Source organism: Amblyomma americanum, chromosome 11, assembly GCF_052857255.1.
Source record: "Amblyomma americanum isolate KBUSLIRL-KWMA chromosome 11, ASM5285725v1, whole genome shotgun sequence".
Taxonomy (NCBI): Eukaryota; Metazoa; Arthropoda; class Arachnida; order Ixodida; family Ixodidae; genus Amblyomma; species Amblyomma americanum.
This window is the reverse complement of record NC_135507.1, coordinates 674,490-699,828: the sequence shown is the minus strand read 5'-3', so window position 1 is coordinate 699,828 and position 25,339 is coordinate 674,490. Positions and strand designations below refer to the sequence as shown.

The 25,339-nt window shown below is 47.6% G+C and overlaps 1 protein-coding gene across 1 annotated transcript in view; it reads left to right on the top strand.

The window, feature by feature from the left end:
- The window catches only part of rictor (rapamycin-insensitive companion of Tor), a 148,148-nt gene that overhangs the window by 119,897 nt on the left and 2,912 nt on the right, over nucleotides 1-25,339 (top strand). The window contains exons 24-26 of the mRNA XM_077643128.1: nucleotides 3,618-3,716; nucleotides 12,310-12,433; nucleotides 19,976-20,133. Coding sequence (XP_077499254.1) covers nucleotides 3,618-3,716; nucleotides 12,310-12,433; nucleotides 19,976-20,133 — 381 coding nt within the window. The remainder of the gene's footprint in view (nucleotides 1-3,617; nucleotides 3,717-12,309; nucleotides 12,434-19,975; nucleotides 20,134-25,339) is intronic.

Genomic DNA, 25,339 nt, shown 5'->3' with positions numbered 1-25,339 from the left:
GAACATCGACCAGAATTAATCCTGCACTCACAAAAAGTAGAAAAAATGCATACATGACGTGCCATTGTATAGGACGCACTAGCAAAATTTCTGATGAAAAAGTAGAATCTTATGCACTGGAAAATACGGTACGTAGTAGCTACAGTTAAAAGCATTTTTCAAACAGAATAAACCGGAAGCAGTAGTGTGTGGCATCCGTGCACCTTCTATTATGTCATGCGAGGCACCACGCTGCTATAGTCCTTCAGTGCTTTTTCTGGTCACGAAACTCTGCCCCGCCCAGTGTTTCATATAGGGACAGCGCGTGCCGCTAGTGGCGCAGCTGTCAGAGAGGGGGCATGAACGGCAGTTTTCCGACCGACAGGCTCACATTCGCTCTCTGGGGATTGGTATTTGGGCTTAGCATGGACGCCACTTTACTGGTTATCACCTGAAAGCTTACCTGCAACACTGAGACACTAAAAGCCTGCATGATCGACGGCGGCCACTAGCGGTCCTTGTACATGGGTCCAGCCTGTACATTCATTTTCACCGCAACCTGCCTGCAGTGTCACTCTGGAAGACCTAGCGTAGCAGTCTGTAACACATTTATATGCGTCTAGGTTGCAGCTGTCTCAGCAGAGTCCTTGCTTTCATTGAAGTGCATAAGACTGTGGCTAGCGCTTACTTTGTGAGGAATACTGCAATCTCACTAGTGCTGAAAACAAGGCGTTATAGCGGCATTTTAAGAACTGGTGTACGCTACACAAACAGTCGCATGATGAATGCCCCGGCAGTTTGATGCTTTTTTTTTTTTTAAGGCGAAAGCCTCTATAGGCTCATTACTCGCCAGCGAGGATGTTCGCAGAAAAGTGTCACACTATAGCTGTCAATCAAACTGATGACGTCATCAGTGTTGTAGTACGCCAAAGCTATATATATATATACTTATTTAGGGAGCCAACAGTCACCGAAACCAAGGTGCATAGGGGAATGTTTAATTTTTTCATGTGTTGTGTTTATCAGTGGGATAATAATACTTGGATTAATCTATCGCTTAAGGAAAATCACTTATAAAGCAGCAGAAAAAACAACCATGCCGCTGGTGGGATCGTAGCAAGTTTTACAATGGTACTTAGCTGAACCATGCATGATGCGAAAACGAAATCATCTGCTTAGAGATCAGCAAACCATAACCCGCAAACGCTGTTTTTAAGCTGAAGGAGGCCTGTGGCGCCATCTGTTTTCGCCAGTGGAAAGCATGACGACAAGGCGCCAAGGCGAGCGTTGCTAACAATATTCTGTGGAAGGTAAAGCCTCGATCAGCTGTGATATTTTTCCGCTCAGTCGATTTGTTTGAAACGCTTCAGTTGAAGCAGACGAAACGGCCGGAATGGCATATTCAAAGGGCCCGCGCTTCTTGCAACGCTCACCTCGGCGCCTTTTCGTGACGCTTTCCACTGGCGAAAAACAGATGGCACCACTGCAGCCCTTCAGTGAAAAGACGTCGTTTGTGAGTTTTGATTCGCCGATCTTTATGCAGACAATTACGTTTTCGCATCATGCATGCTTCAACTAAGTAAGTACCATTGTAAAACGGTACAAAAGTTAACATAATACGTAAGCTCTGTGTGCAGTTTCACCGTAAATGAGCTAATTGTTGAAGCGCAGGAATTTTCTCAATTCTTCACGATAAAAGCGCACAATACTGTATGTTTTTTCGCCTTTTCAGTAGTCTGTGGTTCTGACTGAAATAGCCAGGAAAAACATGGAAAAATCAAGGAATTTGAAAAGACTAGCTTGCTAGGGACCCTGGTTCAGACTACTTATATTGGTGTTCTGCTGAGTCACATAGCAAAGCTTGATTTTACCAAGAGTTGTGCCATGTCATCACTGCTGCCGGTGATCTCGGTAGCTGCAGTTCTGAGTGAAGTACAAGTGACCAACCTGTGGTTACCGAGCAGCTGACTTTCCTTAGTCCCAGTTACAAATGCATTCTTAATGACGTGTGGAAGGTCTTTCTTTACTTTTTTCGTTCAGCAAGTGAATCGTCTAATGCTCAAGGCATTTATTGCTTGAATTCATATTGCAGTTGAACCTGGATGTAACGAACCTCCATGTAGCGAATTCCAAAGTATTGCAAAGTTTCCCAATTCCCCCATGCCACATCCTGTCCAGCCTTGTTCTAGAAAGTTTAGATTTCAGCGTCACTTTTATTTGACATTACACGTGTCGCAACTCGGAGGGTACCTTGTGCGTTGCTCATTGTTCTTGCTCAATGTGATGCCACCTGCGAGTTGGAGGAGCTACAGCGCAAAATTCAAGTTGCATGTCGTTGAATATGCGTTGAATGGGAGTCTGTGAGCAGGAAAGCAGTTCAACGTGTGCAAAAAAATGATCCGGGACTGGCAGTACTCAAATCAGTCTAACCAACAAGGCACCAAAGGGCGGTTACTAGCGTGTAATACTATAACGTGTGATGAACTTATCAGAAACCCACCACACCACTACTACCCCACATCGTTTTGGTGCTCTGCATAGTTTTCCAGGCCAATCACCGCAGCTGTGGCTCTCGCCAAAACATAAGCATAGCATACCTTTACTCACGCCACAGCATCTTGGTGCTCTGCAAAGGTCTGTGCTGTGAACGAAGCCAACAACGCAAAACTGAGGAATGAGTCAAAAACAAATGCTTTAAAAGGCCGACCGCAATAATAAACCACGCAAGCCAGAGCTCAAGGATCGTCTGCACGTGGCAGATGCTAATGAGTCAAAAACAAATGCTTTAAAAGGCCGACCGCAATAATAAACCACGCAAGCCAGAGCTCAAGGATCGTCTGCACGTGACAGATGCTCTAACAAGGTATCCTCAGTGCACTTTGATAGCGCTTACCGAACTAACGATGCATCTTACTACCGGTGCAGGGGTACTTGCTGCAGATTTTGCCCTGGCCCCAAGAGTGTTGCCTTTGGGTTAATCTCAGAGTTTGTGTATTGGCATAGGCAGGTTCGCACTCCTTGTAATGTGTGGATTAATGTTGAGGAAGGCTGTTTCATTAAGTCGCATCTCATGCTTTCAGGCAAAGTAAAGCATAACCATTTTTCGCACAGTGTTCTAGAATTCACTGCAGTGCTGGCATTGTTACAAGGTTTAATATTTTAAGCATGCTGCTCTGGCATTTGCTGCTTATATCATCTCCAGTAATTGAAATGGACCAGTTGACTGCACTGGTTTAAAAAAAAAAGTGAGATCAGGTTCGAGAAATATTTGCCAGCACAGTCATCCCAATTTAGCCAAACCTAAGACATGTAAAAGTAGTTGAATGCAGCTCTGGCATTCCATCCTGTGTGGGAAGTATCTAGACTAGGTCATTTTGTTGATGTGCTGATGCTGCTCTGAAGTGGAATGGTAGTTAATTTCGTCCTTGTAGAGGAGAAAAAAGGAAATTAAATGCTCTGCTTCAGATTAGCACTCCTAATAGTGTATGTATGTGCAGTTGTCATTCTTTGGGTGCTGAAGTGGTTCACCTGCTGCCACAAAGAGTTGGGGCTTGATCATCATTGATTTGGAGCTCTCAGAAAGATTTGGCTTAGGAGTCTTGCAACTAAACACCTGCTGTTGGCCTTCTTTTTTTCAGTGAGCACAGTCAGTCCAACAATTGAAGAAAATGGCAGTGGTGGAGAGAATCGTGATGCTGTCGTTGAAGCTTTCCCGTTCTCTCGCTCTAGTCAAACCAGTGAGTATTGGTTACATACTAATAGCTCGAGGGCTGTCTGTGGAACACGTTGGCAATGGCTGTGCTGTTGTCTCATGCAAGCATTTGTTTCCAGCATTTTAAGCTGGGGTTTAAGCTTGTGCTTCAGGAAGCTGGTGAAAGAAGAATCACTTCCTGCTCATGCTGTCACAAACAAGTTGCTCTATGTAGTGCCCTCTCCCAGGCCATGTCATAGGTGCAGATGGAGATGGTCTGGTGGTGAAAACCTGCTGCAGATGTGACGTGTACTGAGGCGTCTGGAGAAGAAAGATTATGGGGAACAGTTGTTTACAGCTGGGAAATGTCAATTGGTGTTTTTGAGGTGCTGACCTACATGGTACCAAAACGAGCTTTTTGTTGTGGAAATGTGATGTATGCAAACCCATTTGTGAATCATGTACAGCAGAGGTCTCAAACAGAGCACTGCACGAGCTTGGACTTACCCGAAAGCCCGGGCCAGGTACAGCAAGTTCTTGCTGAGCCTGGGCCGGGCCTGGGCTTTGGGTTGGGGGCTGGGGCAGGCTCGGGCTTGTATGCTTGCAGGCCTGAGCCGGGCTTCTGTGGTGGACAGGTAGTGGACTCAGCACTTGCCTCCTATGTTCTCATAAGGTTAACAGACAGCAGGTCAAGACAGTTAGAGCCAGTTTTCAACTATTTCCAGAGTACAGTTAAGGATATAACAAAGTTGACAAAAGCTCGCAATATTTCGTTACATGCAGGTTTTTGTTGCATGCAGGTTTCGCATGAAGGCTCGTACAAATGATGCAGAAACGAAACCAAACGGCACAAGATATCCGTTAAGGTGAACTCACCTTTCAAGCGTTTATTTTACAACGAAAAACTGCATAATTTCTGCTTGCTTCTTCTGCACGAGTGAAGGTGCAACACGCCGCTCTAAAGAAGCTAAATCGTGTAACGCTCCTTCATCGTTGCGCGAGCCAACGAAACGCCGCTAAACGTCCATTGCGTTCATCACCTCCTTAGCAGTAGGCACGTCACACGGATCTGCCTCGCAGGCACATCGTCACCGCCATTGGGATATTTCACACTTTCAGGTAGTGCTGCATCCGTCATTTCTTCTGTAGCTGATATCTTCATTGATAGTTGATAGTGATAGAAAGTTGATATCTTCATTGCTTAATACAGTAAAAGCTCGTTAATTCGACACTGACGGGACCGCGAAAAATTGTCGAATTAACCGAATGTCGAAATATCGAATGAACCACAAAAAACATGAAATTTGCCCCAGCATGACATACCTTTATTTAGCAAAGAAGTTTGTTATCGTCGTCTGCTTTTTCGGGCGAACTTGAGCGGCTACAATAGCTCTAACAGCTGCCAGATGCTCCGCGGCACGCGAACCATCCGGAATTTGTTCACAGAAGTCTTCCAGCACGGACAAGGCTTCTGCGGCTTCCTTCACCATGCGCTTCGGCGTTTGGGCAGGTGCTCACAAACGACATCTTCCGACGAATCGTCATTGTCGGCGCCTGTCACTTCTTGGATGATTTCGTCCTCGGTCAGCTGACCGGCAATGGCGACACCATCATCGATGGACACGTAATCCGCGAGCCGCACGGCAGGAGGCAAAGCGCTGTCGAAACAGCTGTCGTCTTCTGTGGTTGCGTCAGCTGCTTCTGTCGGCAGTTCCCCCACCCCGCAGTTCGGTTGCACAAAACCGCTGTGCCGAAAGCAGTTCGCAATAACTGCTGTAGGCGTGTTGGCCCATTCGTGCGCCAGAATGTTCAAAGCGCTGAGGAGCGTAAGGTCGTACTTCTTCCCAGCTTCCATACAGAGAAGCATGCGCTGCTATACATGCTTTCTGTACTTGCATTTTATATGCTGGATTATGCCGTGGTCCATGGGCTGAAGGGCTGCGGTTGTATTCGGCGGGAGGAACACAAGCTTAATCCATTCCAGGCCCGACACCTTGCAGTGAGCACTGCAATTGTCCACAACCATGAGGACCTTCCGTTTCTCAGCTCGAAAAAGCCGATCCATTTGATGAAGCCAGGACTGAAATATGCTGGACGTCATCCAAGCCTTCCTGTTGGCTTGGTATTCAACCGGAAGGCGCCGCGCGTTCTTGAAGCACCTCGGCTTCTGAGCCTTTCCGATCACTAGGAGAGGCAGACGCTCTGTTTCCGTCATGTTGGCGGCAAGTAACACAGTGACCCTTTCTTTGCTTCTTTTCCCTGCTGTGCAGGGGTCACCTTTAAAGGGGATCGTCTTATCCGGGAGTGCTTTAAAGAAAAGCGCTGTTTCGTCGGCGTTAAATATATTCGGAGCGTCGTATGCAGCTAGGTGTTCACGAAGCCCGGTGATCCGCCACTCCTTGATCCTGTCTTCGTCCACGGATGCTCTTTCGCCACACACACTCTTAAAAGTCAGATTGTGACGGCTTCTGAAGCGAGCAAGCCAACCTTCAGAAGCTTTGAACTCTTCAAGGTTCATTTTTGTGGCGAACCTTTCAGCCTGGGCACAAATTAATGGCCCACTCACAGGGAGGTAGGCCTCACGTGCGTTTCTAATCCATCGCATTACGGCTTCTTCGAGTTCCGGGTGGGCCGCAGTCCGCAGTCGTTTCCTTTTGTCACCGTAAGCTTCACTGTCAAACGCCTCCATAATGCTGTTTTCATTCTTCACGTAAGTGGCCAAGGTGGTTCTTTTAACATCATACTTGGCCATCACGTCAGAGCGTGAAACACCATCCTTCAGCACCTTCAATATTTCCACTTCCGTGGCTAGGTCCTTCGCCTGGTTGTACTTCGGCCGCTTTGCCGGTGTCGCCATCTGAGCAGGACGCGATGGCGAGGCGCGCAGGCACGGCGCGCTACGCACTCGAAAACAGCACAGTAAACACGCTGGCAAAGCACGCAATATCCAGAAAAGGCGTGTTAGGGTTCAATAACCGCGATCGTAGCAGCAAGAAACACGGGGCAACAACGACACACGCCAAAACGAGACTTGCTGAAGATAGGGTTAACACGACGACTGAGCACGACTGCAAGAGGCAACGAAGCACTAAGAAAGACACCGGGCGCTTCGGCCACTGCTAACCTTGCTTCCCTCGCCCTCTCTCGCACTGCTGATGACGATGACCGTACGGATGGCCTACGCTACATTCTTTTTTTCCAACTTTATAGTAGCGCCGCTCTTGGCGGGCCGTGGAACTAGGTCGAATTAACCGATGGGCGGTAAAATTTGTCCGAATTAACGAGAGTTTTGCCCCATAGACTCCTATATATAATTGTAGGGACCATGCGTGCAGGTCGAATTATCCGATTGTCCGAATTAACGGGGGTCGAATTAACGAGCTTTCACTGTATATCTGAGCCCAGTTGATGCCCCTGCGTTCTGTGTTTGCTGGGTGGTAAGAGACAAGCGACAATGAGAGAACCAGCTGTTAAAGCAGAGACAAGCGGACACCTCGCTGCCTATTGGTCTCGCATTACTTCTTGCGTGTTGGCAGTGAACCGATTGCAATGTCACAGGCTGTTTGTTATAAGCTTGCCAAAATTAAATCCTAGACTAAGAGGCAGTAAATGGGCTTCAATGCATTGCTTTCAGCAAATTGGTATGTGTTACATTGAAGGCAAAAAAAAAAATTGAAAACTTGCCAACTCAACCAGAATCAGTAACGTAGAGAATTTTAGTACTCTATTCTAATAACTATGTACTATATTTCACTGAAATTTATAGTAACAACAACGTTTGTGCTTCTGTAGCAGGCTTACAGCTTTTGTGTTGTTTTGGGCCCGGGTCGGGCCAGGCCGGTCTGGGTAGGTGAGAGGCTTGGCCCAGGCCCTGGCATGTATTAGAGAAACTAGGCCAAGGTCACGTGGGCAGCGGTACAGTCGAAGCCCGAAAATTCGGACGCCTGATTTTTCGAACATGCTTGACTATTCAGACTTTTTCGCGCCACCGCGACATGGCCCATAGAGCCAATGTATAAGAGCACCTGAAGTTTGAGATGCACCGCAACTGACTGCTCAATTTTTCGGACCCTGTTCGCACTCCCCACCAATATCCAAGCCTCTATATAATGTGTACAGTGGAACCTCATTCATTCAGATTGCAGGAGAGATCAAAAACTTGATCAAACAAAACGAAATTCAAGCTTAAATGGAGCCTCTTAACTTGCGATGGTTCTGCACGAGTCTGCACACTGCACCCGCATCATTTCGAATTCATACTGTTCTTGAATGTCTTCCGCCGCACGTCAGAGTTTGCAGAACTCATTTGTGCCGAGTCTTTCGTCCCGAATACGGGAAGAGGTAGCAGCGAAGCACGTGGGAGGCGCACAGCTTCACGCAGACGATGAGTGCGGGAGAAAATGGTGGTGCATTTCAAAGCGAGGTCAGCGTAGCTGCGGCAAAACGCACCGCAACCCGGACTTTTGTATTGTAAAACCATAAATAACTGGCATTTCAATGACAGGCAAGACGCTTCTCATTATACGCAATCCACTGCAGAGTGCATATCGTCGGATATGATGCAGATTTTGGTTCTAGTTGCTAGGCCTAATGACGAAGGCCAGCGCCATCGGAGTGCTTGCTTCGGCCGTTTCTCGGTTCTTATTGTTTCGCCATCTTCGCGTTCTCGTTCCAGGCGCATCGTACTGCGGGCGCAGCGCAGTTGCTGCAGCGGGGTGTTCGCTCTCCTGTCTAGACTTTGTCCCAACCCATGCGTTTGTCAGCAACATGCCGTGGGCAGCACAGCCAGGCTGAGCTCATGAAAGCGGTCGCTGCCCATCGTCCGTGCACATGTCGCGCAGCGAAATGCAGTGATGAAGAGCTTTAGGTTGTGTACAATACAACTGACCCCTTCCTCCAGCATATTGGCTCTAAGTTTGTGGTTTTTTCGGTGAAATTTTTTTTTCAGGACTGCCTGATTTTTCGGTCATCTTCACGGTCCCTAGAGGGTCCGAAAAATCGTTCGTCGACTGTAGAGGGTACCGGGCCCGGGCCGGACCCAGGCCAATAATTACCGCTTGTGCAGTGCTCTAGCCTCAAACACATGGCCTACTAGCCCTGAAGGAAATGTCTGGCGTACATGCACTGTGCCCATAACATTTTTTCCATGTGTCTTTATTGCTGTTCATGGTTTGACACTGGTTCATTGCTCATCGCATCTTACTTGCAAGTCAGAACTGAAGTGTGCTTTGTGTGGAAATTGAATAGTAGGAAATGCCTGTCTTTGCACTAAGTAGCCAATCGATTTTTCGGACCCCTGCCACACGACAAATTTAATGTCATTCCCATCGAATGAGATTCGTTCCAAATGACATTGGTTTGCTGCCACACGAGAAAATATAATGAAATTCGATGAAAACGACGCTAGGTCTCAGATGAGTTTACAGAACTCATTCGCCAGTGATCTCCGAGCTAATGTATTACCTCGACACCAGAGACTCTGTGAGAATATACTCCAAAAATAAATGACAAAAGCATCACAAGTGTTATGCCCGTATAATTGTGTGGTCGTTATTTATTTATATAAAAATACCAAATAGCATTGGACAAAATAAAACTGTCACACTCGCTACCAGCCAACCCGGATGCACGAAGCAGCCCGTACCAATGCCCGTAGTGAGCCGTAACCAGCCCATGAGCCAGCCATGTGTTGACGGTGCCGCAGGCTCGTTGTGCTGGCTGTACCTGTTGTAGCAGCAGTTGTGCGCACAGACTTGTTGGGTCTTTTATGCTGTGTTAATCTGCTTCTGTACTGGACCAGCCTGCTGCAGCTTTGTGCTTGCAAGCATAAAATCACAGCAATCGCGTCCCGCTGCCGTGAGTCCATTTCACAATGCGACGTCCGCCATTTGCCTGCCGCCGCTGGCTGAACTTTGGCTTGGCTTGGACTCGTGGTGGATAGCAGTTCATTCACAAAGCAGTACTTTTGGCAACGTACTGAAGCGTGCATCGAAATTTTTGTACCTCTCCATCGCAATCACCATCATTTGCAAATGGCATTAGTTTTGGCCGTGTAGTGGGGCGCACAAAATATGACATTAACGTCGAACGAATGTCATTCGAGTAGAATGACTAAATTTTCCGTGTGGCAGCTGTATAAATCGGACTTGCGCGATATTTCAGACTTTACTGAGGAAGCATGACAGGAACGTGTGTATATTCACGACTGATATTTCTGACTCTCTAAAGTCCAAAAGTTCGATTTTTCGAACAGAGATGCCAGCCTTACTGTGAAGATTGTCTGTAGACCAAAAACATGTTTTTGCAACCTAACATAGTCACAAGCAGGCATTGCCATCACACCAACTGGTTTTTCTCCACCATGACAGGTGCCATGGTGGACTTAGAAATCATTCGGATGGACTGGCTTAGATAGCCTTGGCTGTTCCTCAATGTGGTGCCACCGTGGTGGCTCAGTGGTTATGACACCTGACCCGAAAGACGCGGGGTCGATCCCGGCTGTGGCGGTCTCATTTCAATGGAGGTGAAATGCTAGAGGCCCGTGTACTGTGTGATGTCAGTGCACGTTAAACCGGCATAAACCAAGCAATTCTCATTCTTGCCACTTCAGGTTAATAGCACACTCTTCGTTTCCATTGAGCTGGCCTACAAAGAATAGCGCTCGAAGCCAGGGCATGTGACTGTGTTGAAAACGGGACAGTGGTGCCGTCCGATGCGGCTAGCCCTGACCTCAGGCCGCCCTTAGTGCAGGGCAGGTGGAGGGCAGGTGGATTTCCACCGTCAGACTTTGCGACTGGTCGCTGCTCAGGGAAATAGGCTCTGTTCTTGCTTCGTGCAACTCACTTGGCATGAGCCGTTGCTACATTGCAGTTTGGTATCGGTGGTGTGAGGTGGTGCAGACATGACTAAAGCATTAGTCTGGCTCAGATACAATCTGATATTATCAGTTGCGGATGGAACATGTGAAAAGGTGAAGTTTGCTTTTTTTCAAAGCCGTTTTTTTTTTTTTTGCAACAAATTGACTTTTTTTTTACGTGGATGGATTTTTATGGGCTGTCCAATTGTTCAAACCGTTCTTTGAGTCCTGGGGAGTCTGAAAAAATTTGAGGGGACACATAAGCTCCGGCTTAAGGGTATGATGCAATAGCATCAGTGGGGCCATCTATGCAGGATTGGTCACTCTCTACTTTACATTCATAGATCCCTGGCAGCCCACTCCTGGCGCAGTGGTGCAGTTGTTTAGTGATGCGCCACTGCCCTGCGATGGTCCGTGGCAATGGCAATCAATAATTTAACTGCCACCTGCCACGGTGACCAGTTTGCTCATAATCCGGTGGGCGGGTTGTGATGAGGCCACATGGCATGGATAGCGTCCCCCTGGGATGCTCCTCTGGGGATTTTTTGTGGATTTTTGGCTCGCAGCTCACAATGACGCTGCCTTTTGTGCAATAAGAGCTCCTTAATGCTGGCTGTGTCAGTGTTTGGCTTCTGCTGCATCCAAAACAGGAGGAGAATTGGCAGTGGTCACATGAGGGGTAGGCTCCTTTCCCAACTTATCCAACTGCGATGCCCTTTTAGTTCGCTTGGTTCCGGCGAGTAATGACGGCTGGTGTTCAGCATTACATTCCAGCTCCCGAGTACCAGATAGGTGTAGTGGCTGCTTGCACACTCGTAGAGAATGCACCCATTGCTGGGCTCTTCTAATGTACGAACACTGTATCATATTGATTTGCAATTCTGCATCTCCCACAACGCATGGTCCACCATGTCACTCATTGCGCCTGTCATTAGTAGTGGGGGCTGTGTTCCACCACCAGATGGCAGCATGGGTCGGAAGCATCGATTCTATGGTTGCCATCACACTTTCTTCCTGTACATGTCAATAGCCGAGTGTACAGCATGGATAGTGACCTGCAGCGGCAGTGCTGAATGACATGTTTTTTTGTGGAAGGAGGATGTGAGTTGCCTGAAGCTTCACTGGCGACTTGCGGCAGTGTGTGGCGAGCAGGCAGCATCCTGAAGAACCCTTCTCTACTCTGTGGAAGGCTGGAAAGCAGGCCACGCATCAACAACGAAAGGGACCTGCCTAGACAGCCGCCGACTGTGATCACGCCCGCAGAATCGCACGGGCAGCAGCCAGGGCTGCCAGTAAGATGGTTCCGCTCACGTGCTGACATGCATAGGAAGCAAATGCGCTGGCATCCACAAAATATATGCCTCCGACTTGTGCTTCCACCAGGTGGTGGAACACAGTCCCCACTACTAATGACAGGCGCAACGAGCGACATGGTGGACTGTGCATGGCGGGAGATACACAAGTACACATCGACGGTACAGCCCTCGTAGAATGCTCCGAGTGGAGTCTGTCTGTCTGCTGTTCTGAAAATTCTTTCCATCCGTCATGTTTTCTTGTCAGTTACATTGACCAACCCACGCTTGCCTGGTTGGAAGTGCTGCTGATGTGAGGATAGCACATTGCATGTGTGTTCTGTTGCCATTAAATAATCCTCTGTCTTTTGTGTCAACTGAGGCTTTCTTTAATCATACGTGAATGTGCTGCAAAATGTCGAGTGTGCACTGGCATGCAGAATTTTCCTTTGTTGCTGCCCCATTTCTTACACTGTGCATCCTTGATGCAGAGAAGAACCGGCGGTCCAGCGACAATGACTACGACCCGGTTGCCGTCAGGCGCGAGATGCTCAAGTACATCACCAACCTCAACAGCTCGGTCGTCATGAAGGGCTCTGAACAGGCGCTACTCATGTGAGTGTTTTTCGCAGCGACAGCCGTTAAAGGCCCCTTCCCTAGAGTGGGGAAGGGCAGGGTTACTATGAAGGGCAACAAGAGCCAAGGTGTGCATAACCGGAAGTTGGTTGGTTACGACGGAAATCATCCAGAGTGTGGGTACTATGGAAGGAGAGCAGAGGAATGTGGCACGCTCCGGCGGTTGCTATGGAACGTGCCACCTTAGGAGTCCTGTGTGCCTTGCGGGTGGAGTGTGTCAGAAGAACGATGTGCTTGGTGTTAGATGGACTCGTCATGCAGTTCAGTTGGATGAAGTTTGTTTTGTTGCAACCAAGTTTCTGAGCTACAACATTACGACAAAGTGGCTTGTGTGACAGGCAGGCTTATCATCCAGTGTACAGTTGTTCTCTCAAATTCACTCGCATGGAACGCAGCCATCACTTCAATGACAATTTGAGCACTAAAGAGCATGGGCTGCTCATGACAGCTTCGAGGATGCAGCGACCCAGCAGTGCAAGCTCTCATGTGCAGCCTACGCCCCGTAGTGCTTAAATTGTCGAAGTGTATGCAGTCAAATCATGATATAACAAATCACGGGGGACCGCCAAAAATCGTTCATTATTTTGAAATATTGTTGTAATGAAAAACGCAGTTATAAGCCAGTGGTCAAACCTAGGAACGAAAATTACCTACCTTGGGATTAGACAAGTGTGCAGACAAGCAAACTTTCAAATTAATATGTTGCACTGACTTCAGAGCTGCTTTATTTGAAGAAATCAGTTATTTTCTTCTCGCATGTGCAGCACACACAGCCGATTAGGAACACCTCTACTCCTCCACTTTGCACAACACCTCATCGGGTACGTCATTACACCCTGCGATGAAAGTGCGGACTTTGTTCATGTGCACTAAAACGTCGGAGTTTGATATGACCTCCTCTTCTTCAGTGTTCGTTGACCCACAGTCGTCTTTCTTCAGGTCATCATAGTCACTGGAGACGTCGCAAACACTGTTAATGATCTCCTCAGTTGTCAAGTCAGCCGAGGTTAGTGCTGCACTGTCGCTGTCTACGTAGTTGTCGAGCAAAGAGATGGCGGGCAGCAGTTATGCAACCTCGGCCCACAGATGCTGTGAGGAACCCTGCCTTTCACCAGCAGCTGCTAATGGTGGCCCCTTCAAGTTCCACCAAGCTGCTGTGAGCATTTCCACTACCTGATGAGTACCTATTGCAGTCGGCTGCTTTGGACAGAGGTTGATAAGCAGCCGCTGCACAAGACTCTTACGAAACTCTGCCTCCACACTCTGTGATGCTTTGGTCTATCGGTTGCAGCAAAGATGTGTTGTTTGGTGGCAGAAACTCCAGGCAAACGTGCGTCAAGCGAACATTCACAGTGTGAGCTGAGCAGTTGTCAACAGCCAAAAGAACCCTTCGGTTATCTTTTCTCATTTAGTTTAGTTTGATCAGCCACTCTGAGTGAGTGAAAAACTTTTATTGAACATTTGCGTAGTTCGGCGGCAGCAGGATCCGCGTCGTCTTCATATCAGGCGATCCCGGATCCCGTCTTCGCAAGGTCGGGCCCTCATTCCAGGGCTCCGCTGAGCCGCGCTGCCTCGTAAGCGTGCTGCACCAGGGTCCTTTGGACCGTGAGCTCGCTGCTGACGAGCCGGCTCTCCCATTGCTCCGCACTTGTGTGTTTGTGTTGGTGGAATTTTATGTTTCGCTCACACTCCCATGTGATGTGGTACAGCGTTGGTATTGCCCCGCACCACGGGCATGTGGCTCTGTATTGTGTCGGAAACATCTTGTTTAGTATGTGTAAATTTGGAAAAATACCCGTCTGCAGTCTGCGCCACCCGGTAGCCTCTTCCTTTGTTAGTGCCTTGTGTGGCGGAGGATATTTATGCCTTAGGCCCCTGTATAGGGCCAGGTGCTCTGCATACCCCCCGTCGCAGGCTCGGGTGCAAAAGTCGTCCGGTAATCCCGCTCGGAAACTCATCGCTCGAGCATGGCCGTCCGCTCTTTCATTTCCCTTAATACCTGCATGTCCAGGTATCCAAACCAGGCTGTGTATGTGTTTTGTGTCTGAGACACGCGCTTTTCTGAATATGTTCATGGCTGCGGCACCTATCCTTCCCCTAGTGTAGTTCCTACATGCCTCTTTCGAGTCTGTAAGTATGTTTAGAGATTTGTTTCCCTGGGAGCCGCAAGTGACCGCTAGAGCTATGGCAAGCTCCTCGGCTTCTGTTGCGTCCGCAGCCTCTGCCGCTGCACAGGTGATCAGTTCTCCCTGGTGGTCGACTACTACAGCCGCGGCCGTGCGCTTCCCATCCATCAGGTACAGCGCCGCGTCCGTGAAGACCGTCTCTGAAAAAAAATTCCCTTGTCATCCATGCACGCTTGTTCGCATGGTAGTCGTACACTGCTGACATCACATTCTTCATGCAGCGAGGCTTCGCGTACTTTCTTAGTACGAGCGGCTTAATTTTTTCAAGCCTGTTGCATTGCAGCAGTGCAAGCCAGTCACACGAAGATGCCACTTCTTCCTTTCTTTGCACTGCTGTCCTTTGAAGTGCATCGTCTGATCTGGCAGCAGCTGATAGAAACATGCAGTCTTGTCCGCATTGAAAATATTGTCTTCAGAGTAAGATTCAGCTACCTCTCGAAAACAGTCATATTGCCAGGAATCCGCACCTTCTCTGTCTGCAGCCTTTTCCTCGCCCAAGGCTACCTGCCAAGTTATTCTGTTTCTTTAAAAAAGCCAACCTGCACTTGCGTTGAACCCAGTTATTTCAAGTGCATCAACAAATTCACGCAATTTTTCTTGCAGCATTGGGCCAGACACAGGAACGTTTTGCAGTCTGGCATCTTTAAACCATGTGAGAACAGCTTGTCCACATTTTTTCCCAGTTGCAGCCATTTCCTTGTAGGAGCAAGTTGCGACTCCCGCTGAAGTTTGAGGATCCTGTCTCGGTCCTTCAAAATGGTCGCAACCGTCGAAAAGGCAATGTCACGCTGTCTGCAGAGGTCAATTTGCGTTTTCCTTGTGTCGATTACCTGCAGTATGTCCACTTTTTTCTTCAGCGAAAACTGCTTTCATTCCTTGCCGCTGTTGCTAACTGCATTCATCGTTGAATCACGCACGAACTTCGCAGTAAAGTCATTCACAACAAAAAAAGAAATACGCTAGCGCGAACAGCGATCGAACGGCCTGAAAAAGAGAGATAAGAGAAAAAAGCGGCTAGGCCTGCTAGGCTACTGAACGTTAAACCACAGCGTTGTGGGGGCACTAGCAGTTGGCGCTAGACATGCTGATGTTCATAGCTACAGCCCTCAGAGCCTATACATAGAAACGGCGTTTTCTTATTCACATGATATTTGCAATGCTGTTAATTTTAGCCGAATTTGTAATACTGATGTTCCTTGATTATACAGAGGAGAATAAATTGCATACGTTATTCTGAAATACGCGCTATATTGAAATTCATAGTTGGGAAATATTTTTACATTTAAAATATTGGCAGTTTGATGGAGATTTTCAAAAGCACTGTGTTCGTCCTTCTCTTCCTGCTTCCTTTCTGTGGCTGTGTGCCGTTGCGCAGAAAAGAAAAAAAATATGAGCTCCAATCAAGAATACCAACTAGCCCAAGAACTAACTCTAGTGAAAAATTTGTTAATGTGGTGTTGATTGTAACGAGACTTTACTGTGCTCCACTTGTGCTCCATGAACAAAGTAAAATCACACTACACTCTACTGATGGGCGACTGCAATGCGATGGTGGGCGAGAAGCAGGCTGCGGACCAGGCGGTAGGCGACTATGCGATAGGTTCTAGAAATAGCAGGGGAGAGTTATTAGCCGAATTCGCAGATAGAAATGATTGACGCATCATGAATACCTTCTGCCGCAAACGAGAGAACAGAAAGTGGGCGGAAAGGTGCGCTGTAACGACCACAGAATGGTAAGGTCTCGAATTAGCTTAGACTTGAAGAGGGAACGGAAGAAGCTAGTGAAGAGGAAGTTCATTAACGAGTTAGCGGTAAGAGGGAAAGTACAGGAATTCAGGATATCGCTGGAGAGCAGATATTCGGACTTACCTGAGAAACATGATCTTGATGTTCATACAATGCACGATAATCTGACAGCTATCAATACGGAGTGCGCAATAGAAGTAGGCAGTAGGACAGTTCGACAGGATACCGGTAAGCTATCTTAGGAGACGAAAGATCTGATTAAGAAACGTCAAAGTATGACGGCGTATAACTCTACAGACAGAATAGAACTAGCAGAGCTATCGAAGTTAATAAATAAGCGTAAGGTAGCCAACATAAGGAAGTTTAATATGGAGAGAATCGAGCATGCCTTTAAGAACGGAGGTAGCCTAAAAGTGGTTAAGAGGAAACTAGGCATAGGTAAAAACCAGATGCATGCGTTAAAAGACGAGCAGGGCAATGTCATTAGCAATAAGGATAAGATAGTTAAAGTAGCCGAAGAGTTCTACACAAATCTGTACAGTAGCCAATGTAATCAGAACGTTAATGAGAGAGTCAGTAGCGCACAGCAATGCGTCATCCCGCCATTAACGAAAGAGGAAATAAAGAAAGCCTTTGGAGCAATGGAAAGGGGGAAAGCAGCTAGTGAGGATCAGGTAACCGCAGATCTGTTGAGGGACGGAGGCGAAATTGGGCTAGAAAGACTAGCCACCCTGTATACGCTATGCCTTATGACCTCGGCCATACCAGAAGCTTGAAAGAATGCAAACGTTACCTTAATCCATAAGAAAGGAGATGCCAAGGACTTGAAAAATTAGACCAATCAGCTTACTATCCGTTGCCTACTAGGTCGTTACAAAAGGTAATCAAGCATATGGTCAGGCAGGCTTTCGTAAAGGATCTTCCACAATAGATCGTATTCACAATCACACTATCAATCAGGTGATAGAGAAATGCGCAGAATATACCCAGCCCTTATATATAATATAGCCTTCATTGATTATGAGACAGCATTTGACTCAGTGGAAACCTCAGCAGTCATAGAGGCGTTGCAAAATCGGGGTGTAGAAGAGCCTTATGTCAAAATACTGGTAGATATATATAGTAACTGCACAGCTACCATAGTCCTCCATAAAGTCGGCAATAAAATTCCAATAAGGAAGGGCGTCAGGCAAGGAGACACGATCTCGCCAATGCTATTCGCCACCTGTTTACAGGAGGTATTCCGAGGCCTGAAATGGGAACAGTTGGGAATAAGAGTTAATGGAGAATACCTAAATAATCTGCGATTCGCTGATGACATTGCCTAGCTGAGTCACTCAGGAGATAAATTGCAAAGTGTGATCAATGCTTTAGACAGGCAGTGCAGGGTGGTGGGACTAAAAATTAACATGCAGAAAACCAAAGTGGTGTTCAACAGTCTAGCAAGGGAAAGCAGTTCACAATTGGAAGTGAGGTGCTGGAAGTGGTGAAGTAGTTAGGGCAGCTATTGACAGATGATCCGAATCATAAGAGGGAAGTAACTAGAAGGATAAGAATGGGGTGGAGCGCATATGTCAGCTTCTGTCAGATCATAAACGGCAGTGAATTGCAAGAGAAAGTAAGCGTAGCAGGAGGCTGCAGAAGGTTAGGTGGGCGGATGAAATTAAGAAGTTTTCAGGCATAGGGTGGATGCGGCTGGCAAAGGACTGGAGAGACATGGGAGAGGCCTTTGCCCTGCAGTGGGTGTAGTCAGGCTGATGATGATGATGATTTCGTACATAACATGCAACACTCCATAGGCTCCACAGGATGTAAGTATGCCAGTATATTTCGCCAAGTGCAGCCTGCAAGCACCCCCACTTTTTAAACGTTTTTTTTTTTTTTCAAATTTTGGTACGGGTTATTTGTGAGTAAATACGTTACCCTGCCACGTATCATTTGTTCTTCTCAAAGCCTCAGTGAGTGCTTGCACAAAAGCTAAGAAAGGTATAAAATGAAGTGGGAGCACTGAAAATCACAGTGAAAGCTTTGAGGTGCTCAGTGTTCGGGCCTTCTGTCTACAATTTTCACAGTGTGAACTACTACTTCGGCATGAATGGAGTAAGAGCGATTCAGCCGACCAGTCGTGTATCATACCATGTCATAGCTAGTGTATCATCATAGCTTTGGCAGCATTGACTGCCATGTAAAAAAACTGTGTATAGTGATGGCTGGGTGCCATGAGAGTCATTTTGTGTGCAAACTGTGCAATGAATTGTGAGCCTGACTGTCATGCAAGCCATTTTGGTCATTGTAGGTAATGCTGTAGCTCAGGAACTTGGCCACATGCAGAGACAGTTGGCGCATGCGAAGTCGACAGAATGCACAAGCCTGCAGTGCTAGCTTTATAGCAGATGCGATGATACTTTCGTATTGTGTGATGGAGACGAAATCTATGCAGCAGCAGCTTGAAAAAAAAAGCAGTTTGTAGCTGACAAAAAGTGTACGTGGATGGGCACAGCTACCAGAAACTGACTGTGGCGTCACTGTCCTCGCTAAAAATGGCCTATCTTTTTGTAGCTCAGGTCACTGCTCTTGGCCTGGCTGAGTAGCGGTGTGAAGAGGATAGTAGCTCCCTTTGAGTAATTTCAAACACTTCTCGCACACAGAATACGTCAGGTTACCTTTGAAAGGGGAATGTGGCAATTCAAACTACTTTCTAGGGGTGTGTGAATAGTGGTTTTTTGATTCAAAGCGAATTCAGAGTTACAATTTTTCTTTAAATAATTTCAAATTCTTCTCGCACTCAAAAAGGTTGAAAACCACTATAGCCGTTTTGAGAATCTTGTATTTTCTAACACACAAGGCCATCGCATGAAAAAAAAAAAAGTATGCATTGCAGCCCTGTCAAACTAATTGAAGCTGTGTCGACTTTCTCCAAAAATGGCCTTAAGAAATTTGGGGTTCAACCTGTGTGCAGTGCTGACATATCTTTAGGGTGTGAGACCTAGTGTGGCACCTCCAGCTGCTGCTTTTAATTGCGATAGCATTGTTGCTCAGCTCTTGCTTTTCAATGGTGACACTATGCACACCTGCTGGGCATATGCACCCTGCACCCAGCACCGTCCTGCGCCAGAAAGAGGCATCATGTGCTAGGCTTGATTAGCAAATTTCATGCGGAAAAGAGCGGCTGCAGTCAGCTCAGTCTTGTCGTTGCAGAAGTCAAGGAAGCCCGCTAGTTCCTGCCGTGCCAGTTTCGGCGCATATGCACTGCGAATAATGTGGGCAGATTTGGGCAACGCGCTTGCACCTGCTGCCACACGCATGTACAGACCGCCATAGATGTGGCGCATACACCAGGCCACGCATGCAGTCGGGGCTTTAGCTGCACTCACAGCGCAATGCCACCCAGGAAGGGGTGCGCTGGACCACACGTTCTTATTCACTCGAGGTGATTATATCGGACGCTTCACTATTTGACAGAAAAATGTTCGGATATTGACGCATTCGTTTGGCTCAGCACTTCTCTTTAGTGACCTTTCAAATGGGGCTTTGTTGAAAGCGTTGCAGCACGAAATGTTCTCCACCTCTAACTGTTGCTTTCTCCCAGGCTGAAGCAGAAGTACCCCAGCGCCTTTCAGGATGTGTGCCTTTACTCGGAGGTCTGCCTGCTCGTGAACGGGGTGTGTGTGTGTGAGGGGGGGGGGGGGGGGGGGGGGGGGGGGGGGGGGGGGGGCCAGGAGCTCTTCATTGACCTAAGCCTTGAAAGGTTAGCGGTAAGTGAAATGATTTATGTCTTGCAGTAGGCACTTAAGGCGGGTTCACACTGGCGAGTTCAAACATCGCGACGATTGGGCCAATATGCATATTTACTCGCGTACAACCAGGGGGACACCGTAAAATTGGGTGAGGTATATGCGATTTTTAGAGGGGGTGCAGGATGAGCTGCGATTTTTGAGGGGGGGGGGGGGGGGTTTCACGGCAATGTGCGGCGCCTCCCCATGTAGTCCGCCATCCCCATCTGTCATGTATGGCTTGGTCAAGCTAGTGAGGGGCCAATGAAAGGCATAGCAAATCCACATTCATAGTCTGTTTATTCTTCCCTGCTTCATGTGGCTCACGTTTTATTGCAGATCGTTTGTTGAACCTAGTGTCAGGTCAGGTGCTGCTTCGTGTACTAGACCAGTTGGAATTTGGTAGAGTGGATGTTTTGTTTTGGGTCATGATTGCGACATTGGTGGCAGTGTTTCCCTAGTGAAAGAGAGCTAAAGATTATAGCCACTGCTGAAGAAATCGGTCAAACAGGAGTCTTGCGTCGCCACTGGATGCTCGATGCTCATACTGGATTCCTTCCGAGGCCACACTTGAACCGAAAGCCGCACTGAGACCGTGCACGATCTGGCGGATGACTGATCGCGATGATGTTCCATGCTTACAGCATGATGTCATTGCCTAAGCAATCAAGTGTGCCAGGAGATTGTGGTAGGAGACGTATGAAGCGGGCTGTATGCCAGGGAGATGAGATAGTGTTGAGAGGTGGAAATGGGGCTGCACACCAAGGACGATATTCATTGCTGTATCCAGGAAGCTGATATGGGAGATCATGATAGTGTGGAAAGCGATACCGGACGACTTGGTGCATAAAAGCTTTAAAAAAAATGTGCCATCAGTAACAGCTTGGACGGTTCGGAGGACGGCTGCGTCTTTTAGAGTGGCGGTCAAGCCTCGGATGTCAACAGCGAGAGCAGCGACAATTGAGAATAGGATAACCAGTGACGTGGTGGTGGTCGTTTGAATAAATGTTCTGAAAGCGAAATGATCACTGAGTGTGCAGTTGTATGTTTTTACCGCTCATTTTTTTTTTCTTTCGGGTAAGCATGCAAGTTATGCGGATTTTTTTTTTTTTTTTTCGTGGAGTTCAAAGTTAGGGGTGCGGGCTGTGTGCAGGGGCATACGCGAGTAAATCGGTAGTTACGGTTCCCGAAGCACTAGGGGGGGGGGGGGGGGGGGGGGGGGGGGGGGAAGGGGGGGGGGGGGTAACAAATAAATCTAAACTGATGCGCGACCTCTGCGGCTCGCCAGTTTGAACCCACCTTTAAGGTCTTTACGTGCTAAAGGCATTTGACCTGAACGCCTTTACCTTGAAAGCCTTCACCCAGGCCTGCCAGGCTGCCCACAACCCAAAGGGCCACAAAGCAGGCTTCAGGGATGTGCATATGCCTGAAATCAGAAAATGTGCCTAGCAGTGTTACCATACTAAAAACTTGGACAATGCTTAAGGGGACCCTATGGGCATATTCTAGGGCAACAGAATCTGCCTTTGTGGGCATTCGAGTCAAATTTGAAAGCTCTGCGTGGACCCTATAATTTAGAAATAAATTTTAAAAATCACTGCTCGCAGTAGCTCACAGCCGATTAGGGTGACACACCTAACAGCACGTCCCCTACACCAATGACGTCAGTGGGCAGAAGAGCCAGCCCTCAAGCTTACCCCATCTGCCCACTGACGTCATCGGGGAAGGGGATGCGTGGCGAGGTGTGTCACCCTAACCAGTTGCGAGCTACAGCGAGCAATGATTATAGGGTTAACGCAGAGCTTTCAAATTTGACTCTAACATTCACAAAGACTACCTCTACAGATCTGTTTCACTAGAATATACCCATCAAAATCATTTCAGGGGCCCTTTAAAGGGGGTGGAGGCACTAAATTTTCGGTTCGTGTGTTCTTTGTTTCAAACATTGCGTGTTGCCCCAGGACGTGATGCATGCTCAGCGATTCATATGTGTGTGATAAATAATTTATTATTGCATTACAGTTAAACCTGAATATAACGAACTTGAAAAAAAAGTCTGGGATTTTTCGTTACGTCCAGGTTTTTGTTTTGTGCAGTTTTTGCGAGGAGACTCGAAAGGACAATGAACAACAGAAACCATTTTAAGAAATAAACTTACGTGAAATCACCATTACTCGAAGTTGCAAATGTGGAGAAACATTTGGCAATTGTGCTGATAGTGTGACTGTGGCAGCAGCCGCTACCACCTCTGTTACGTCTCGCGCAACGCCGCTAGAAGTGAAGTGGAAAAGGCTGGGGCACTGTGACCGAGACCGCTACAGACCGGCCGCACTTCAACACGCCTCAACAGGGGCACAGGGGCGGCGTTGGGGAATCTAGAAACATCGCAATTTTGAGGATTTGAAATCCGGGGTGTAACAAAGTAGGTTAGTATCTGTTACTACGGGCCCATTGAACACCATGTATGTTTCATCTCCCTATAACAAAATAAATTTCGCCGGACTTTCATTGTAACGAAAGTTCGTTCATGGCACGAAGCTAACCTGGCATAATGAACGGAGGTCGACCGCAAATTAGTGGTTGAGTGAAGTGCCCACCAAAGCGCAGCCTGAAAATGGGCGCAGTGTGGAGGCGCAGCAGAGCAGACCACACTTAAGTAGAAATTGGTGATGATACCTGCGCCATCTGGGGTACTTAGGGGGAGACGCAAACATGGGGTTCAGCAACTCCACTAGGTGGCATGAGCATCGACACTGTCAATGCAACAGCACAGTATAGGGGTTTAGGCCTACTTCCCTTTTATAGGTGTGCATATTGTGTGTTCGTCAGTTTGCTGTAGGGAGTCTGGTGACTGCTTGCTCACTTGCCTGGCGCTTCCAACAGCATGAGTGAAAAGCACAGGGGCCTTTCCCTAGAAACGAAGGCCAGCATATTCTGAGGGTAAAAAAGTTGCCCCCCAGTTCAGAATACTCCCTCAAGAAAGGAACAAGCGGCCAGCGGAGAAGGTTGAAGGCAGCGACATATGGTGATATCGATACAGTTGTTTCCAAGTGGCTCGCGTCATCCCAGGCACAGAACATTGCCATTGGTGGTGTGGCCGTACAGTAAAAACCGTATATATTTTGCCTGCCTGCTTGGCCATGATGACTTCCAGGCCAGCAGTGGATGGCTGCATAGATTTAAGACCCAGCACTGCAGTGGAGAGTCGTCTTCGGCTGGCGCTACAGAATCGGCCACCTGGATTGAAAATGCAGTGCTGGAAATTCTCAGGCGTTAAGTTCCAACAGACGTCTATAACGCCATCGAACCGGCATTGTTCTGCCAGATGCTGCCAGATTGCACACTGGCATTGAAGGCTGATCGTTGCAATGGCGGCAAGCACAGCAAGCTGCAGTCCTCCTGTGTGTCAACATGGACAGAAGTGGCAAGCGTTTCTTGCTAGTGATCGAGTGCAGTGTTTCAAGAATTGCTGGGCAAGTTGGGAACTGTACATCTTTGGTTACAGGCGCACGAGCAGACACAACACAAGGCAGAAAGACGGTCTTTCTGCCTTGTGTTGCGTCTGTTTTCGTGCCTGTAACCAAAGAGGACTTGGAGCTTGCATATGTGGAACTTATTCCACATGAAGTTTATTCCACCGAACTGCATGTCACTCATCCAGCCGCTTGATCAAGGCATAATTAACATATTGAAGTGCTCTTATTGTCGCCGATTGACAAGCTGCTCTGCGGCATTTGGTTGGAACAATCAACAAAAGTTGATTGAAGTGCTCAAGATGCTGTCTGCATCTTGGACTGCAGCACCTAAGCAAATAATAGAAAACTGCTTTCATAAAGCAGGCCTAATAGTGGCAGCAGCCACAGCAGCTTGTCCAGAGGCGGACGAAGAAAATGATGGTTTGCCCACGCCTGAAAACACAACAGGGAGCAAGTATCCAGAAGTAATGGAAGCGTCTTTGCAGCGGCAGTGCTGTGCTGGAGGGCGTTGAGATAGACATTACTTTCTCGGCGATTCCTTTGCTCTCGCAACAGAAGAGGTGACCACGGAACCAGTCTTGAAGGGTGTGATCGGGGAATCTGAAGGTGAGAGCGAAGGCAAAGTGGACCGCGAAGGCCGAGTGTGACGGTGTCCCCACCTGCCGCGAGGTGGTCAACGTCATTGACATACTGAGGCCATGCGGTCCTTGTGGGCCTATGAACGGTGCATAATGTTGTTGCTGATGGCTAAGAAGGCCCAGAAGAAAGCAACAGGCTACTTTAATCATAAATAAAAGCTTTTCCAGGCCTGCTGTGCATCTACAACAAGTTTTGCAATTTATTTGCATGCTAAGAGACGAATTTCGACTTAAAATTTCAGTGTAGTGAAGTAAAGTGGCAATTTTACCGACTTCGTTATATTGAGGTTGAACTGTATACGCCAGTGCTGATGCTCAGCAGACGTCTGTGCCGATGGTGCGTAGCCGACAGCGTGTCATTTGACCAATCCCCTGGTCACGTTAGAACAACACAATGCCTCACTGCCCGCACCAAGCAATACCCTTCGCTGTCTTCAGTTCACTCCACCTGTGCAGCCATGCCAATAGACTGCTCTGGGTCCTGTGGCTGCTGATTTCAATATGTGCTGCTTGTTTAGCAAGTAGTCTATGCATTCATTGAATGAGTGATTCAAGGTAATTGTACAGTAGTTGGCATTTACCACGTCAGCGACTGCACCTCAGAGCTACTTTTGTTTACAAAGCTGCATGTGCACAGGCAGCAACTGCACATTTGTTCGGCATGAAATGTAAGCCACGTTCTACTTAAAATGAACAATCTCAACTCTTTAGCACCAGTTGTATGTTTACTTGTTTAAGCAGTGCGATAACTCAAAGAATCGCCAATGAATGCAAGTGGCAGCCTGGAGAACGCTTCGTAGCCGAATTGTTGACACAGCGTATGTCTGGCATTTCTCGCTCATTGTAACTGCTTTCTCCGATATGTCCAATATTTGAATTTAAATTGCTGTATGTGAAAGTACGTTTGGCATCCAGTAATTAAAATGGCTTAATTTGTTTTCCACAAGTAACACGACGACTGCTGCCAGGCGCCTGCAGATTTGGTCGGCAGACTGAGTCGCAGCACTTCCCGATAGATGTATGTGCATCCTAGCATGTAACCAATTGTCGATTCCAGGTCACTGTT